We start from the raw sequence: 18411 nt of genomic DNA, 5'->3' as shown, positions 1-18411 counted from the left end.
ATCAAATAAAGACAGTTTTGATGGAGCTCCTGACCCAGCCCAAGCTCTCTATGAAGACGAGGAAAAACTCCCCAGGGGGCCAGATCGATGGGAAGAAACCTCGGGAAAGCCCATTCAAAGAGAGATCCCCTTTCCTGGGATGGCTGGGGGGGTTACAGGAAGTCCGAAAAAGCTAATTTTTTATTTATTTATTTTTTAAGATTGACCCATTCCTGTCCAACAGAAAAAAGAAAGGAGGTTACCACAATGTATCACACTTATATGATAAGGTGTGAATTGTGTGTTTGTGTGTGCTATCTTAGCCAGGGGTGAAGCTGGAGCTCCTCCAGTGTTGGGCGCTTCTCCGGGGCTATAGTTAAACATGCCTCCAAGAAATTCTGGCATTCTTGAAAGAAAGAAAAGATCAAAAAGATGAAGATGATAGTTCTAGTGATCCAAGGCATCAGTGAATCTGGAAGTGTGAAGTTTTCTTACCTGTGGACAGACGCTTTTTGATGCTCAGTTTCTTTGCGAGGAACCTCTCGGTACTAAAGTGCCGTGCATGAAGCGCTTCATACAACACCACTCCCATTTGCCACACCGTGGTGGGTCCACACCTGTAGCAGCTCCTCCTGTACCACTCGGGAGGGGTGTGAAGAGGAGTGCCTAACAAACAGACACAATTACAATTTCTTCTAAAACAAAAGACACAAATTGCTACATCTGTGAAAAGCAGGAGCAGAATATGTTACCATAGAAGACGCGATACAGAGATCGCTGTTTAACAAAGCAGCTCAGTCCAAAGTCAATGATGCGAACTCGAGGCACATCGGAGCCGGTCTCAATCAGAATGTTTTCTCCCTTGATGTCCCGATGAAAGATGTGTTTATCCTCAAGTTCCTTTACAGCATCAACTAGTTGCTTCAGAATGACCTGGAAAAGATGAAAAACACAATAATGAGTTAATGCTTTTCTGCCTTGATTGAATGCTGTACAGTCTAAGGCTCTCCCAGTCAACCTACCTTGGCCTTGTCCTCTGGTAAGGTTCTTCCATATTCTGCTTTGTATTTTTGCAGGTCCACAGCGGGGACAGGTCTCTCCAGCACCAGGATCAGCTCTGTGCCAAGGTCGAACCACTCCAGCAAGGACACAGGTGCTGATATTCCCACTGACCCTTCTGCTTCACCTGCAAGTTTAACCATAATGGCCACTTCCACCGAGAGCATCTTCCCGCTTTCATCCTGAAATATTACAACAAAGTGGATGATGAGGAACGCCGCATTCAATCCAGTAATGTAAAACTAATTCAAGTGTTGGACGCTTACCGCCACTTTGCAGTAGACTTTATTTTTGGGAATGTGTTTGATGGCAACCTAGAAGACACAGAGCATTGGTGAGCATTTCCTCAGTATGACATAATGAAAGGTGGAAACACAGCAGACGTCTCAGTTTACGATATTATCCATTATCTGCGTTACTGCCTGTCTTACTACCATCATCTGAACACTTACTGGAAAACGATCTTCTATCCGGTAGCCAGAAAACACTGCTCCGCAGCCTCCTTCTCCGAGCTGGTGCTCCTCCACATATCTGGCTTGGAATTCACCTGAACAGACAAAACAGCAAATCTTGTTTTATTACAGCTGTGACACAAATTACTCTCCTCTGTAGCCTAAATGTTCCTTTTGCCCTTCCCCTGAATATAAAACCCAAGCTGCTTGCTACTTACGTTTTTGGTCTGCCACTGATTTTTTGTCCTGGTCCACATTCCTTTTTTTTTTCTTGGGTGACTCTCTGTCGTCTCCCGTGGCCTTTCTTTTGCCATTTTTTGCGCACACCTGTTTGTTGTTCAAGTCTGGAGATGTGGAAAACACCAAAAGCATATCAGCTCACTGGATGATAGACACAAACACTAAACACCAATATCTTAAACCTAGCAACCACACTTAATCTACCCCCTTATTCAACTAATTAGCCTACCTTTACCAGAGTCCAACGAGGAGGATGCTTGCTCCTTGTCACCGCTCATATGGTCAAGAAGTTTAGCCCTCTTTGCTCTCTTTGTTGTGTCCTCTTCATCTTGCACAACCTTGCGCTTCACTCCTTTGACCACATCTGAGCTGGTGGAAGGACCAGCCTGCTCAGCGACCCTCCTCCTTTTCATTGGGGTCTTCTTTTCAGGACTGGCCTTTCTTTTAGCAGTCCTGCTCTTACAATCTATAAACGACAACAACACAGTGGTGAAAAAGAGTCCCCGACATCAAGACTGGAAGCAGTTTGATGGCAAAGAATTTGAAATTGCTTTTGCTTAAATGATCACAAGTTTAATCTTGGGATGAAAAAAATAACTGATCAGTGCGAGTTGATACTAGGTTTACTAAGTCTTAGATCTTGATGGCACTTGTTGGTCTGTTTTTACTGTTGAGTCCAAGAATAAACTTATTACATTATTTTACCAAAAGACCGGTAACCTTTCTTTGATTAGACATCTTGTATTAAAGCTATTTTCAATTAAACATATGATTCAATTGCTCCAAAAATGATTCACACAGTGTCAACATTTCTAGGATTTGGATTTTACCAGGATTTGATTTTATTATTTTACTTACCTTGATCTCCCGAATCTTTCTTATCGGCTGGAGTGGCAATTTTTCTTGTTTCCTTTTTCATTGTAATTTCGGAGACCCTTTAAAATCGAAAATGTAAACCGTAATGAGCTAAGATTGAGTTAATATTCCTTCAAATGTGCACCCTTCAAATGCTTGACTTTTCTAACTGAATTCTGTAAGTGAGCTTTATAAGTAAACTCTGGAAACTACGGCAACACAACATAGAATCTTGCCTTTCAGTGACTTCACTGACTGCCAGTAGTTCAAAGTAGTTTACAGAAAAACACTGGCAGACAAAGCCATAATATTTCTTATAATTCAATCATTTCATATCAATTAAACAGTTTCTTTCATTATCTTTCATCATTTGTATAAAGACCTCATCTATGGATGACAGTATGAAGATTTGTGGTTGACCACACACATTATAATAAACACAGTGTCAGCTACATTGTCATCTGATTTAAAGTATTTATTATGTACATTTAACTGTCATGGTAGTGAGTCTGTGACCCAGTGTTTTGTGTTTGTTCATTTATATTCATTGATTATTCTTATGTATGTTTTTGGTTCTCTTTATTGTTTTCTTCTTGTGTTATATTCTTAGGCTTTAGGTTTCTGTTACTTTGCCTTGCCCCTGTGTCCCACGTGTCATGTCTAGTCACTCTTGTTTCCATGTTCCCCAATTTCTCCCCAGTCAGTCATGTCTCTGTGTCAACTCTGTGTCTTTGTAAAAGTCTCTTGTTTGCTGTTTTACTTTGATAGTCATGTGTGCTGTGTTAGTGTTTTCATGTCTGTGAAGGTTCTCAGTCATCTAGGTCATCGTAGTCTAAGGAGTTTGGAAAGAAAGCGTCTGGACTTGAAGTTGCTTGAAGATGTTTCACCTTCTCGGATGAAAAGAACTTAAACTTTGCTTGAACATCTTCAAGCAACTTAAAGAAGTCCAGACGTTTTCTTTCTAAGCTCCTTAGACTATGTTAGTGTTTTCAGTTTTCCTTCCCCATGGTCTTGTTGTTTGTGATTTCTCGCAGCTGTGCTCTCATCCTGTGTCTTATTCCCTCATTTATCCCTCTGTGTATTTAAGCCCATTGTTTTCCTCTGTTTGCTGTTGGGTTATCTGTGTATCATCCATGACAATTAAATGAAATAGCAAATGCAACTACGATTTCAATGAGATTCATTCCTGGCATTCTACTGCGGTGGCTGAAAGTAGACACCAAGCATTATCACTGTAACTGATGTAAATATTGGACTTGGAGGGGATTCGTCTGATAGACTGATGCAAACATTACTGTGAGGAAATTTTTGAATCTCCCAATTTTCTTTCTTTCTGAAAGAAAGAAAGTTGGTTACTGTATCACATTTGTATGGCAAGATGTGAATTCAGTATGCGTGTGTGTTTGTGTCAGAGAGGAGTTTATCTGAGCCAGGGGTAAAGCAGGAGGTCCTCCAGCATTGGGCACTTCTCCAGGACTTTGTTAAAACTTGTTTTCAAGACGTCTGAAATGAAAGAAGGACAAGAGATATCGAGATGATAATTCCAGTGATTCAAGCGATCACATTGATTTTCTGCAAAATTTTCGTTTTGAGAGTCATTCGGCTGGGCAGGGGGTATAACACATCTGCAATGCAGCAACATCTGCTCTCTGGGCCTGTGTGAGAGTGTTATCTCAATGGCGGGAATGAGGATGTTGGAATTTGGCATCTCAGGCACCAACTCATCTCTTTCCTTAACCGGGCTCACCAGAGATTGGTTTCAGCCTCTCTCCATGCTTTAAGGAGGTTGAGTTGATAAATCTGACTGGCCCCTCCCCTGTCTGACCCTATCTCTTCATAGTCAACACCAATGTTCTCACCGTGTGACCATGAACGGTCCTTACCACTTGGCAAGTAATTTCGAGCTAGAAGAAGGGAGTAAGACAAGCACTTTATGTCCCTGTGAAAATACAACTACATTTTATCAAATATCACTAAGCAGTCCTTACCTTTAAATACAGCCTGGTTTCTTTCTCTTTCTTTCTATATCTCTGAGTGAAGTTAGCTCTCATTCTTTCTCTTCCTGTGAAATACAGCAAGTAGAGCTTTAGATAGCAACACACTGTAACACAGTTAGTGTTTGTTGAGGTGATAGAAATGCTGCATTTGAAATTACCTGACACAACATTTTACTCCCTTTTATGTTCACTCCTTTTTTTCTGAAGTACCGCAAATTATGGGCACGTGGGGTTGTTCAGGTGTTGTGCTAAAAATAAATAAATCAACACTACAGTACATGGTTTGTTCTTTCATCTCTTTTTATGCGACATCCTCTACTGATTAAAACGCGACTGCCTTTCACTGTTTAGGCTCAAATCTCATTGTTTGAAGGCCTGCAGTGACGTGAAATATTAACTTCCCCCAAATGCGTTAAACCCAAAGTAACGAGTTTGTTTTGAAAATATACGGAGTGGAAACTACAGATATTTGTAGTTTTGCACGTCTTTCTTCCTCCACCAGAGGCCATAGGCGCTGTCGATCTTGTATGTCCTCCTGCAGCAACATCTCTGCGAAGCTGATGCCTTCTTGCTTGCAGGTTGAAGAATCTTTGGTGCGCCTCCACAATTCTTCTTTAATTCGCCTCTGTGTGAATAGAATAATGATGTTTCTGTTTCTGCCATCAACTTGTTTCCCTAAGCGGTGGACAATATCAACAGCCTCTTCTAAGTTCAAGTCAGGGGCAATCTTCTGAAGCGTTTGCAAAACCTTCACTCTAATGTTTTCGTCTTTGTCTTCCTTCACCCCTTTCAGTTTTAGGCACCACCTCATTCGGTAGCGCTCTTGTTCTCTCACTCTTCTTTTCAAGTCTTCGTTTTCTTTAAGCAGCAGTTCATTCGCATTTGCCAGTTTAACAACTTTCAGTTTGCAATCAGCTATCTCTGCAGCGTTAAACTCTACAGCCTTAGCCAAGCTGGCAACCATAGCTGCACTTTGTCTGTTTTGTTCCTTGATATCCTCCAGTTGTGCTTCAAATTTTTTGTCAAGTCCCATAATGGCTTCAAAAATAGTTTTATTGGAGATATCATCTTCCTTCGCTGAAGATTTTGTTCTTTTCTTTCCTCTGGCGGTTGTTTTCGTCTCCCTGTGAGGTGTCATGCCGAGCAGATGTCAGAATTGAGTTCAAGCAAAGTTGACTCTTTTGGTGATTACAGTTTGTCCGGGCGGGCTGTGCGTCTTATTTCATCTGCAGACACGTCGTTGGATGAGGAACAGCTCATGTTGGCATCAGTGGCAGTCAGGATGGCGGCATCTTCCAGAGGGAAGGTCAGGTCGCTGGTCTCTCTGAGCAGGACGCTGTCCACCAACAAGCCCGGTTCCACGGCTGGAGATTACCCTCCTCCGGCTGAAGCCCCCGCTTTTCCCCCGAACAGCGAGCCAGCCGCGGCGCCTCACCCAAAAGCAGCGGCTGCTCCGTGCTCCTCTTCCCCAGTCAGGGCAGCCAGTTTGTGGGCATGGGCAGAGGACTTTTGAAATACCCCAACATTAAAGAAATGTTCACCATAGCCCAGAAGATCCTGGGTTACGACCTGCTGTCTCTGTGTCTGGAGGGCCCCGAGGACGAGCTGCAGAAAACCCCAAAGTAAGTGCCAGATAAATGTCTGGAAAAGGACAATAACTGCAGGTCCTGCCTTCTTAAATGTGGCCATTTTATCTTTTTTTTTAAAAAAAAAAAATACTGCTACAGTAATATTAATTTATATTTAAAATGTGCGCACATTATGTATGAAGGTGTGGATGAATGATGCTTGTTGTAAGAAAGCATTTTGAGTGCCCAGTAGAAGAGCATCTTTCAAATGCAAAGTTTCTCATTTCAACTTTAATTACTGCACATGATTAAGGCGATAAGAGTAAATAAGGCTTCCAACAGTGGTTATTTCTTATTATCATATCTTATTTTTATTGGTTTTATCAGTAGATTGTTGTTTCACTCCCACCAAAAACATCACCGTAAATAATCTTCTGATTCTGAATGACCATTTAAAAAAATAAACAAATTGTTCTGAGTTAATTTCAGTTACGGATGTATCAGTGACGTAAATGATATATTGGTCATAATCGGGAGGCTGTTACATTTTTATTTTTTTTTTACTTGTTTTGACTTGTCTTTCTGGGGCGATGAACTTTGCAGAAGGTAGAAAGATTTCTTTTTGGGGTTTTTTTTGTGCATTTGTTAGCAAGAAGAGGCAGTCGCTTATTAAGCTTAACGCAGGAATGCTTTACAAACATTCAGAGATGGACTTACACACTTGCTTTACTTCTCTCGGGGATAACTTTGTCGGAGATGAAATGCCAGGTTGCTAGCGAAGCTCCAAATGCTATCCAGACCACCGACAGGTCCCGCATGCCACAGCCGCTATATCACGTGATGCATACTGCTCCGACGTGCTAACGTTCTGAGGTGAGTTACGGCATGTTGCAAGTTTTGCGAGGTGATTTCGTGATATTTAATGGATCGGATTACATTTTTTTATTTTTCTCCGATATCCGATCCAGTAATTTAGGTCAGTATCGGACCGATACCGATACGTAATATCGGATCGGTCCATCTCTAATTTATATAATGTCAATACTATCAAATTTATTCTGATTTATGTTTATTTATGTTCTTAGGGCTGCGCTCTTCTGGACAGAGATCTCTGATGTTGTTCCTGGGATCTGCTGGAGCCGCTCACCTAGCTTGGGAGTCACCAAACCGAGTGTTCCAATTACCACTGGGACCACTGTTACCTTAACCCTCCACATCTTCTCGAGCTCTTCTCTGAGCCTTTGGTATTTCTCAAGCTTCTCGTGCTCCTTTTTCCTGATGCTGTGCAGGGTGTACCCTGCCTCTCGCCCTATGACAGCTGAGATAGGCTCCAGCGCCCCCCGTGACCCTGAAAAGGATAAGCGGAAGCAAATGGATGGATGGATGGATGAATTTCAAATAAGCTCAATGTTTGTTTATTGTGCTTTAGTTATTTGTTGGCATTAGTTTATTTGTAAAATGATCCCATGCAATACAATTCTACTGTACTGCATTCTTTTTTGTTATTTTTATTCATCAGTCATCAACAACAAAGTTTGTTTTGTTTGTTTGGGGAATGTATTTTTTCGATCTGTTAGTTTTTGCAAATAAAAAAACTTTTAGTTTTTGTATTTCTATTTCGGATAACAGAGAAGCATATTTTTAACATAACTGCTGTGTACTGTAAACAATCGCTTTCAAGCACATTCACAGATCATTACGTTGTGGTTTATGAGCACTAGTGCTAATCATTTAAACAAGTAAATGGCCTGCATTTGTATAGCGCTTTTCTAGTCCCTAAGGACCCCAAAGCGCTTCACACTACATTCAGTCATTCACACACTGGCGATAGCAAGCTACATTGTAGCCACAGCTGCCCTGGGACGCACTGACAGAGGCGGACACTGGCGCCACCGGGCCCTCTGACCACCACCAGTAGGCAAACATGGGGTTAGTATCTTGCCCAAGGATATTTGGCATGCAGCCAGGAGGCAGCCTGGGATCAAACCACCAACCATCTGATTAGTGGCTGACCTGCTCTGCCACCTGAGCTACAGCCACCCAATAGTAAAATACTTAAAACACATTCAAGTATTCTTGACAGAATTGCAGTGTGCAGAAAAGACACTGAGTAAATACTGTATATTTCCTTCCCATGAGTATTATGTCAGTCAGTTTGATCGTCATCATTTTTACAAATGATAGAAAAATATATACCATAATAATACAATAGCTACAATAAATCACACCGTGTTCTTAAAAATGGTTGTAAAAGAATCAAACATTTATCACTAGTGTCCTTATCCTCACACTTCTATATTTTCCTTCTGCCTTAAAAATATGTTTCTGAATAATCAAAACTAAATGTAAATGAAGATGGTGTAGAAGCTCTAAACTAGCTTCAGTATAGCTTTATATATATTTTTTAAACTGCATGTTAACTACACTTTTTTTTAAATGATAAGTTAAACTGCTGTTGGACAGTTAGACCTGTGAGTAGTATCTATAAAATTTCTGTTATTAAGAATAGCTTGCAGCAACATATAATACTATATGTTGGATAGTTTGGTTTATGTGATCTGATGTGAGTAAATGAGATGTACATACTTCAGTGCTTTCCTCTTTATGCCTTTAATAATGAAGATTAAAAAGGATTTAAAAATGGAGGATTTAGTGTTTAATAGCACATTACAGGGTTTCTTTTATGGGTCTTTTTTTTTTTTTGCATGTGAAAGTTTCTAAAAAAGCAGAAGTACTAATGAGGAGGTTTTTGTCACTGTCTAAATCACTGTGGTACAGCTGCACTGGCAGAGTCATCCCATGTCTGACAGTAATACACTGCAGAGTCTCCTGTCTCTGCTCGCTTGATAATGAACTGGTAATCAATGTTTGATGAGGACTTAGAGTTGAATCTGTCTGAGGAGAATCCTGTTCCAAAGCTGGGTGAGCTGCTAGAATGATAAAATCTTAGAACATACTGAGGAACCGTTCCAGGAACTTGTTTATACCATCTAACAGAATTCCCATCATCTCTCTCTATGTTACAGTTGAGAACAACTTCTTGACCTGGAGAAACTGTGTGGACAGCAGGTGTTTGGGTCAACACAATCACTGCATCAACATCTGCCAGGAAACACAGAAAAAATAGAAGTTTAAAGTTTAGCTCTAAATATGGACTAAAAAATGGAATAAGAAGATCTTACATGTTAGAGCAGTGATGAGAGTGCAGAAGGTCCACAGCATGTTGTCAGTGTGAGGTGTAAATGATCTTTACTGTTTAGAGATGTGAGTAGGAGAAGAGAGCTGGAGCTTATAAAGAGGAGAGGCAAACTAAAGGAGGAGGAGATTAAAGAAAACTACTTTCACTCATAGATTAAATGATTCATGAGCAGTTTCACATTGTTGTTCATTGTTGTTTCCGATTCATATTCATCATTCATTCTCAAGTCTGTCATAAAATAATATTCTTGAAAAAGTTGTTGTAGCTGTTAGTGTGGCTCTCATTTTGGCCTTCTGTTGCTGTAGCCCATCTGCTTCAAAGTCAGATGTACGGTGCTCCCAAACATGCTCTTCTGCATAGCTTGTTTTGAAACATTGCACCAAAAACTGCTGCTCGCTGGATATTTTCTCATTTGAGTCCTCCATCCCTGTAAACCCTATGGCCGAGTGGTTAAGGCGTTGGACTTAAGCTCCAATGAGCGCATGCTCTCGTAGGTTCAAACCCCACTCCTGGTATAATTTGGAGCCTCATGACTGGTAAACTGAAATGTATCTATGGGAGCAACAATGATCAATAGGAGTTTTTAGGAATTTGCTGTGAGCAATATCCCCCCACCCAGTCACCCCCAAAAAAGCTGGGATGAAAGACAAATGAGAGGTCTGTGCCAAGGTCGCCCCCTCTCAGTCTTACTGTACATGTTATATGTAGAAGCGTTGGCTTGTGCAATTAGGGAAAGCCCAGACATAACAGGAATACAGTTACCGGGAGGAGAAACATTAAAAATTTAACAGTATGTAATTATCATATTATGAAAACAATTATAACGCCAAGAAAGTTATAAAAATGAATTGAAGACGCTCCGTCTCAACGACCGCTGATTGGACTGCAGGCGACCACGTGATTTTGAATCTCATTAACCGGCATGCGCTGACCGGCGTTTCAGAAACTAAAGTGTCGTCATATATGTGGCGCCGTTTAAAAACTGAAACATGCCGACCATAGTTATATTGTGATGTTTCGGAGGTAAAACGTCAGTAAAACATCGACCTGTCCTCTACCATTTGTTAGAAGGCGACTGTGTTCTTCATTGTAACCATGAGTTAGAGTTGCAGTAAGCAGAATGAGTCGTTTCTGTCGTGCGATATGTGGGTATCGCTTCTCGGCCTTTTGGCTAAGATCAAGTGTAGTATCTGTTCTTATCAGTTTAATATCTGATACGTCCCCTACCCGGGGACCATATATTAAATTGATTTTTGGAGCAGGGAGATGGAATAGGGGCTTGCTCCGTCCACTCCACGCATCGACCTGGTATTGCAGTATTTCTAGGAACGGTGCACCCCTTGAAGCTGTGAAAAACAAATGGCATTTGACTCAACAGTTTGTGCAAAGAAATTTCTTATACGCTAGATATATGCGTGCGTCTGCATATCTGGACATTGTCTTCGTGTAATCTTCCAAGGTTAGTCAGACTGAAATCTTGCGACTTAATATTTGTGAATGACTTACATTTAACTATTACCACAATTACTAAATCCTGCCACTTGGACTGACACGTGGCTGGACACACACTTTCTATGGGAAATCAAAAAAATATGTCGTTTTCAACTGCAGTTACACTATTCTGGCTCCAATCCTGCAGTTACCTCTGTTGTCCACTAGAGACCAATAGAAGTCTTTAAAAACCGGAGGCTGCCATCTACAAGGACTCATGTTGATTATAGGTTTAACTCTTCTCTTTCTCTACATACTGCAGCTTTCTGTCCTCTGTGGCTGTAAATTACATCGTTTGAAAAAAAAAACCCACACAATTTTTTCTTGGCTTTTTAGCTAAAATCACCTGTATTGTCTGTTGTTTCCATTTGTGGATGGTTAATAGTGCAGAAGATTGTTTTTCTGTTTTCAGGATTACATGAAAACATTTTGGAACAGATCATTTTTGTATATAATAAATCTTAGGATAGTATTGGTTTTGATGATTTATAAAACAGCTGTGTGCCGTAGCCCTGGTAGTGTGGATCCTTAGTGTGTAAAGAGTAGATACCTCATGTAATATGTGTGAAGAAAAAAAAAAAAATCTGTTCTTATCAGTTTAATATCTGATACGTCCCCTACCCGGGGACCATATATTAAATTGATTTTTGGAGCAGGGAGATGGAATAGGGGCTTGCTCCGTCCACTCCACGCATCGACCTGGTATTGCAGTATTTCTAGGAACGGTGCACCCCCTGAAGCTGTGAAAAACAAATGGCATTTGACTCAACAGTTTGTGCAAAGAATTTTCTTATACGCTAGATATATGTGTGCGTCTGAATATCTGGACATTGTCTTCGTGTAATCTTCCAAGGTTAGTCAGACTGAAATCTTGCGACTTAATATTTGTGAATGACTTACATTTAACTATTACCAGAATTACTAAATCCTGCCACTTGGACTGACACGTGGCTGGACACACACTTTCTATGGGAAATCAAAAAAATATGTCGTTTTCAACTGCAGTTACACTATTCTGGCTCCAATCCTGCAGTTACCTCTGTTGTCCACTAGAGACCAATAGAAGTCTTTAAAAACCGGAGGCTGCCATCTACAAGGACTCATGTTGATTATAGGTTTAACTCTTCTCTTTCTCTACATACTGCAGCTTTCTGTCCTCTGTGGCTGTAAATTACATCGTTTGAAAAAAAAAACCCACACAATTTTTTCTTGGCTTTTTAGCTAAAATCACCTGTATTGTCTGTTGTTTCCATTTGTGGATGGTTAATAGTGCAGAAGATTGTTTTTCTGTTTTCAGGATTACATGAAAACATTTTGGAACAGATCATTTTTGTATATAATAAATCTTAGGATAGTATTGGTTTTGATGATTTATAAAACAGCTGTGTGCCGTAGCCCTGGTAGTGTGGATCCTTAGTGTGTAAAGAGTAGATACCTCATGTAATATGTGTGAATGAAAATCCATGGACTTTATAAGAGTCCTCCATTTATGGCTATGATCCTAACAAACAAGATTAAGACGTTTCTTTCTCCTAGCAATCTTCCTGTTTCCTAAAGGAACACGCATGCACAATATATATGCATCAGGATGGCCGAGTGGTTAAGGCGTTGGACTTAAGCTCCAATGAGCGCATGCTCTCGTGGGTTCAAACCCCACTCCTGGTATAATTTGGAGCCTCATGACTGGTAAACTGAAATGTATCTATGGGAGCAACAATGATCAATAGGAGTTTTTAGGAATTTGCTGTGAGCAATATCCCCCCACCCAGTCACCCCCAAAAAAGCTGGGATGAAAGACAAATGAGAGGTCTGTGCCAAGGTCGCCCCCTCTCAGTCTTACTGTACATGTTATATGTAGAAGCGTTGGCTTGTGCAATTAGGGAAAGCCCAGACATAACAGGAATACAGTTACCGGGAGGAGAAACATTAAAAATGTAACAGTATGTAATTATCATATTATGAAAACAATTATAACGCCAAGAAAGTTATAAAAATGAATTGAAGACGCTCCGTCTCAACGACCGCTGATTGGACTGCAGGCGACCACGTGATTTTGAATCTCATTAACCGGCATGCGCTGACCGGCGTTTCAGAAACTAAAGTGTCGTCATATATGTGGCGCCGTTTAAAAACTGAAACATGCCGACCATAGTTATATTGTGATGTTTCGGAGGTAAAACGTCAGTAAAACATCGACCTGTCCTCTACCATTTGTTAGAAGGCGACTGTGTTCTTCATTGTAACCATGAGTTAGAGTTGCAGTAAGCAGAATGAGTCGTTTCTGTCGTGCGATATGTGGGTATCGCTTCTCGGCCTTTTGGCTAAGATCAAGTGTAGTATCTGTTCTTATCAGTTACAAGGCGAGAAGCAATGTAGGATGGCGGCGACGTCGGCCAATTTTTCGGAGAGGAATACATGGTCGTATGGAACGAGGAATACCTTGAGATTCGAACTAATGGATAAAGAAAAGGATTTCCATGACAGAATTAATTTCGGACGAAGGATTCTTTATGATGCATTGAAGGTACAACCAGAGGAAATCTACTGCCTCCAGCAAAGCACGGCAAGTAAGCACTATGACGTGACTTTTTGCACGGGAGAGTACGCGGAGGAGGTGAGAAAGAGATGTGGTACAGAAGAAAATGAAGAACTAAAAAAATATATGGTAACCCCGTTATACAGGAACGATTATAGGATTTTAACGGTGCACATGTATAATCCCTGGGTTACAGAAGAGACCATTAAGTACTTCCTGGGGCGGTACGTTACAGTGCTCCCAGGGGTACGAAAAATAAAGGACGGGCTAGGCCTATGGACTGGAAAAAGACAGTTTCGGGTAAAACTTAAAATGGATATGACAACGGAAGATGGATACTGCCACCCGCCTGCAGTGTTTTCCATCGGAGCAGACAGAGGTTTTTTGGTGTATGCAGGACAGCCACAAGCATGCAGAAAATGCGGCAGTACGGGACATAATGCAGACAATTGTGAGCAGGTGAGGTGTAGGAGCTGCGGGAAAAATGGCCATATCACAAGAGACTGCAAAGAGCCTAGAAGGTGTCACTTATGTGGCTCAGATACACATATGGCAAGAGATTGCACTAGGCCCAGATCATATTCGGAAGCAGCTAAAGCAGGGACCGAGGTAGAGCGGTATGAAGAAACGGATATAGGAACAAATATTGGGGAAAGCGCACAAGAGGCGCCACCAGCAGAAAGGAATCAGACTAATGAGGAAGAAGGGGGGGGGGAGAGGATGGGGCCGAACAAGGAAAAGAAGAAGGCGATAAGATGGGGGAGAAAAATGGGGAGAAGCAGTGCGAAGAAGGACAAATATGGGAAGTGGCAGCTAAGCCACGAAGAAAGTCGGCCAAAAGGCGTAGGAAAGTGAGCTCGGGAGTCCCTCCAGGAGAGACTAATTTGAAAGAAGGTAAAGGAGAGCGGATGGAAGAGGGAGGGGAGATGGGAGCGTATGTGTTGAGAGGGACGCAGACTGAATGTATGCACACACCAATGAGTGATTTAACGAGTGATGGAGACGTTGAAGAAGAAGAAGTAGAAAGTGAAGAAAAATCGGAAGATTCATTTATAAAAAATTTGCTGGCGCAAGTCAACATGGACTAATAAGGGAGGGGAAAATGGACGACAGAGGTTTTTCTTTTTTTTCTTTTTCGGCTCTAATTTTGTAAAGTTTTCCTTTTTTTCAGGGGATATGAAGATCAAAAAGACAACTAGGAGATGGTATCTGTTTTTTCTTTTGTTTCTTTGTTATAAAATTATTAAGTGCCCTCTGCTTAGGTGTATAGATACCCCTTTTTTTACTACAAAATGGTGAGGTTCCGAATAATTACGTTAAATGTAAGGGGGTTAAAAAATGCCAGAAAAAGACAAATGGTATATGAATTTCTGTTGTTTTATAATTTTGATGTATGTTTATTACAGGAGGTACATTTGAAGGACGAGAAGGATGTTGTTATTTTTTCGGAGCAGTGGAGGGGGGGTGAATCGGCATGGAGTATAGGAGGAGTATATGGGACAGGGGTGGGAGTGTTGTGTGGAAATAAAAGTATAAAAATAAAAGAAAGTTATACGGTGATACAGGGAAGAGTGATGGTGGTAGATGTAGAAAAAAACGGGGTCCAAAGCCGGATAATAAATGTGTATGCACATGTGGATCCAAAACAAAGAAGAGAACTCCTTTTGTCGATGGACACTTGTTTTATTACAAGGAAAAATATTATAGTGGGAGGGGATTTTAATGTATCTTTAGAAAAAGAAAAATTTTCTCTCCCATTAAAGACATTTATAAGACAATACGGGTTAACGGATGTTATGGGCAGACTTCTGGGGAAAAAAGTAGGGTATACATGGAGGAATACAAGGGGGGTACAGAGTAGGTTGGACTATATTTTGATAGATAAAAAGTGTAAAATTAAAGGGGGAAAAACGATTCCGGTTCTACTCACGGATCACCAGGCGGTAGAGGTGGATTTGGAGATAGAAGGGATGGAATACGGGAAGGGATATTGGAAATTAAATAATGAGGTGTTAAAGGAAAAAGATTATAGGGATAAATTTTTAGAGATCTTCCCTTTATGGGTGAAAGTAAAAGAACTTTATGGAAAAAAAGGGGATTGGTGGGAGGATGTAAAATGCAAGATAAAAAAATTTACGATAGAATATTGTACAGATAGATCTAAACGTAGAAAAGAAGAATTTAATATGTTACAAAAAGAGATAGAACATATTTATGTTATACAAAAGGAGGGGAAGGAAAAAAATGTAGATTTGAAAATTGAAGACTTAAAGGTGAGGCAAGAAGAGTTATTAGAGAGGAAGGCAAGAGCAGAAACATATAAATTAAAACAGAAAGAGTATGAGGAAGATGAAAGGTGTTCCGCATATTTTTTTAAAAAGATGAAAAGTAGGGATAAAAGGGGGGTTATAGAGAAATTGGAAAAGGATGGGAAGGAGATTATAGGGAGGGAAAGCATGTTGGGGGTAGTAAAAGAATATTACGAGGATTTATTTAGAAAAGAAAAAGTAGGGACAGAAAAAAGAGATGTTCTTTTGGGGTCATTAAAGAGGAGATTAGTAGAGGAAGATAGGGAGTTTCTGGAAAGGGAAATAACGATGGAAGAGGCATATAAGGTGGTAAAGGGAATGAAGGTAAATAGGGTACCAGGAATAGATGGATTAACGAAAGAATTTTATGAGGTATTTTGGGGAGTGATAGGGTTACATTTGTTGGAGGTCTTTAAAGAAATATTAGAGGGGGAAGAGATGGCGGAGAGTATGAGGACGGGTGTGATTTCGTTATTATTTAAGAAAGGGAATCCTCATTTACTTGATAATTATAGACCGCTCACTATGTTATGTGTAGATTATAAGATTTTAAGTAAGATAATTGCAAATAGACTGGTAGGGGTAATGTCGGATATAGTGGGAAGTGATCAAACGTGTGGGGTGAAGGGGAGACAAATTTCATGGAATATACAATTACATAGAGACATACTTGCATATGTAAAGGATAGAAAAATGGCGGCAATCTGTGTAAGTTTAGACCAACAAAAGGCATTTGATAGGCTAGATTACGAAATTTTGTGGGAGGTAATGACTAAGATGGGCTTGGGAAAACAATTTATAAGGTGGGTGAGGATCCTTTATAAAGAGATATATTCAAAAATCAAATTGAACGGGTTCCTCACGGAAAAAGTTCATCAAGCGAGGGGGTTGAGACAAGGGTGCCCGTTATCGGTGGTACTCTATGTATTATATGTTGAACCATTGGCTTGTGCGATTCGGGAGAATAAAAGAGTGAGGGGGATAATGATGCCGGGGGGGGAATGTTTGAAAATATCTCAATATGCGGATGATACTATACTATATTTAGCGGACGACGATAGTTTAAGAGAAGTTGTGGAAATATTAAAAATATATGAAGAAGTTACAGGATCAAAAATAAATAAGGAAAAGACAAAATATAAGTACTTGGGGACGTGGGAAGGTAGAAGGGAAAATATTTGTGATTATACTTTGTGTGAAGGTCCTATGGACATTCTAGGAATTTCTTTTGGGAATAAGGAGGGCGATGCTATTTGGAACTGGAAGGGGAAGATGGCAGAGGTGGAAAGGAAATTACGACTATGGAAAATGAGGAAGCTTACAATTACTGGGAAGGTGTTAGTGATAAAGAGTGAGGTGGTGCCGAAATTATTGTATCTAGGCTATGTGTTCCCGATGCCACAAGTATTTAGAGCACAAATAATGAGGGGAATATTTAACTTTATATGGGGAGGTTACGAGTACGTAAAGAGAGTACAAATGTATCAGGAGGTTGCCGATGGGGGAAAAGGGGTACCGAACATTCCGTTAAAGTTAGATACGATTTTTTATGCAAATGTGTGTACGCTGTTAAAGAAGCCATATATTCATAAATGTCAGATATTGTTATGGTTCTGGTTAGCTATTCCATACCGGTTTTTAATTGGGTGGGAAAATCAGGGGCCGAAGGCAGAGACAAGACCAGAATACTTTCAGAGGATGGTTAAGTGGGGAAAGAGACATATAGAGTGCAGGGAGGTGGATACAATACAAAATCATAAACTTCTGTATAAAAAACTGGTGAGGAATGCTAACTACAACCAGGGGATAGTGAGTTCGGAAGTTTGGGAATACGCACAGGATAAGAGTTATAAGAATGTTTTGAAAGATTTTAATTGGATGCACCTACATAGGAAATTACCTGTAAGGACTACGATGTATGCACATAATTTGGGGAAGTTAAAAGAATGTCCGAGGGATAATTGCACAGAGGAAGAAACGATTGAACACGTCCTATGGGGGTGCAAATATGCAAAAAAGGTATGGGCTGGAATGAAGAGGAGGTATAAGGGACTAGAGGCTTTGACATATGAGGAAATAACTTATCTTAGGCCTAAGGATAAAAAGAAGGAGGAAAATAAAATACGTTGTATGTTGTTATCAATTACAAAACTTAAGATATGGAGGGCAAGACAGGGGTATATAAGGGGGGGGGGGGTATGAATGGAAAGAGATGGGAACAATAAAGGATATAGAGAGGGAATTTGAGGGGATATATCGGCATGAATTACAAAGATGGGGAATAGACACGATTAAGGACAGGTGGAAGGATTATTATGAATGATGTAAAAGATGTTTTTGTGAAATATGAAAAGTATTCAATGGAATGTTGAGCAAATGGAAATGTAAGATGGTGTTGTAAGTAAAAAAAAAAAAGAAAAAAAAAATCTGTTCTTATCAGGCGAGAAGCAATGCAGGATGGCGGCGGCGTCGGCCAATTTTCATGAGAGAAATACATGGATGCAAGGTACAAGAAATACTTTGAGATTCGAGTTGATGGAGAAAGAGGATGAGATTCATGACAGAATTAACTTCGGACGAAGGATCCTTTACGAGGCTTTAAAGATAAAGCCTGAGGAAATCTACTGCCTCCAGCAGAGTACGGCAAGTAAACATTATGATGTAACCTTTTGCACGGGAGAATGTGCGGAGGAGGTGAGAAGGAGATTTCACGGAGAAGAAAACGA

The 18411-nt window shown here is 40.4% G+C and overlaps 1 protein-coding gene across 1 annotated transcript in view; it reads right to left on the bottom strand.

Moving 5' to 3' along the window:
• Nucleotides 1-10: 10 nt before the first annotated feature.
• Nucleotides 11-18411, bottom strand: part of LOC309689233 (serine/threonine-protein kinase pim-1-like) — a 25966-nt gene continuing 7565 nt past the window's right edge. The window contains exons 2-10 of the mRNA XM_082505514.1: nucleotides 2589-2665; nucleotides 1960-2196; nucleotides 1709-1834; nucleotides 1491-1585; nucleotides 1305-1352; nucleotides 1002-1220; nucleotides 732-912; nucleotides 475-645; nucleotides 11-385 (exon numbers count right to left, since the gene is read on the bottom strand). Of these exons, the coding sequence (XP_082361640.1) occupies nucleotides 294-385; nucleotides 475-645; nucleotides 732-912; nucleotides 1002-1220; nucleotides 1305-1352; nucleotides 1491-1585; nucleotides 1709-1834; nucleotides 1960-2196; nucleotides 2589-2665 (1246 nt within the window). The 3' untranslated portion in view covers nucleotides 11-293. The remainder of the gene's footprint in view (nucleotides 386-474; nucleotides 646-731; nucleotides 913-1001; nucleotides 1221-1304; nucleotides 1353-1490; nucleotides 1586-1708; nucleotides 1835-1959; nucleotides 2197-2588; nucleotides 2666-18411) is intronic.

This window comes from Aulonocara stuartgranti (assembly GCF_965226115.1).
Source record: "Aulonocara stuartgranti genome assembly, chromosome: 15".
NCBI lineage: Eukaryota > Metazoa > Chordata > Actinopteri > Cichliformes > Cichlidae > Aulonocara > Aulonocara stuartgranti.
The sequence above is the reverse complement of the archived record's forward strand: the minus strand, read 5'-3'. Positions and strand labels throughout refer to the sequence as shown.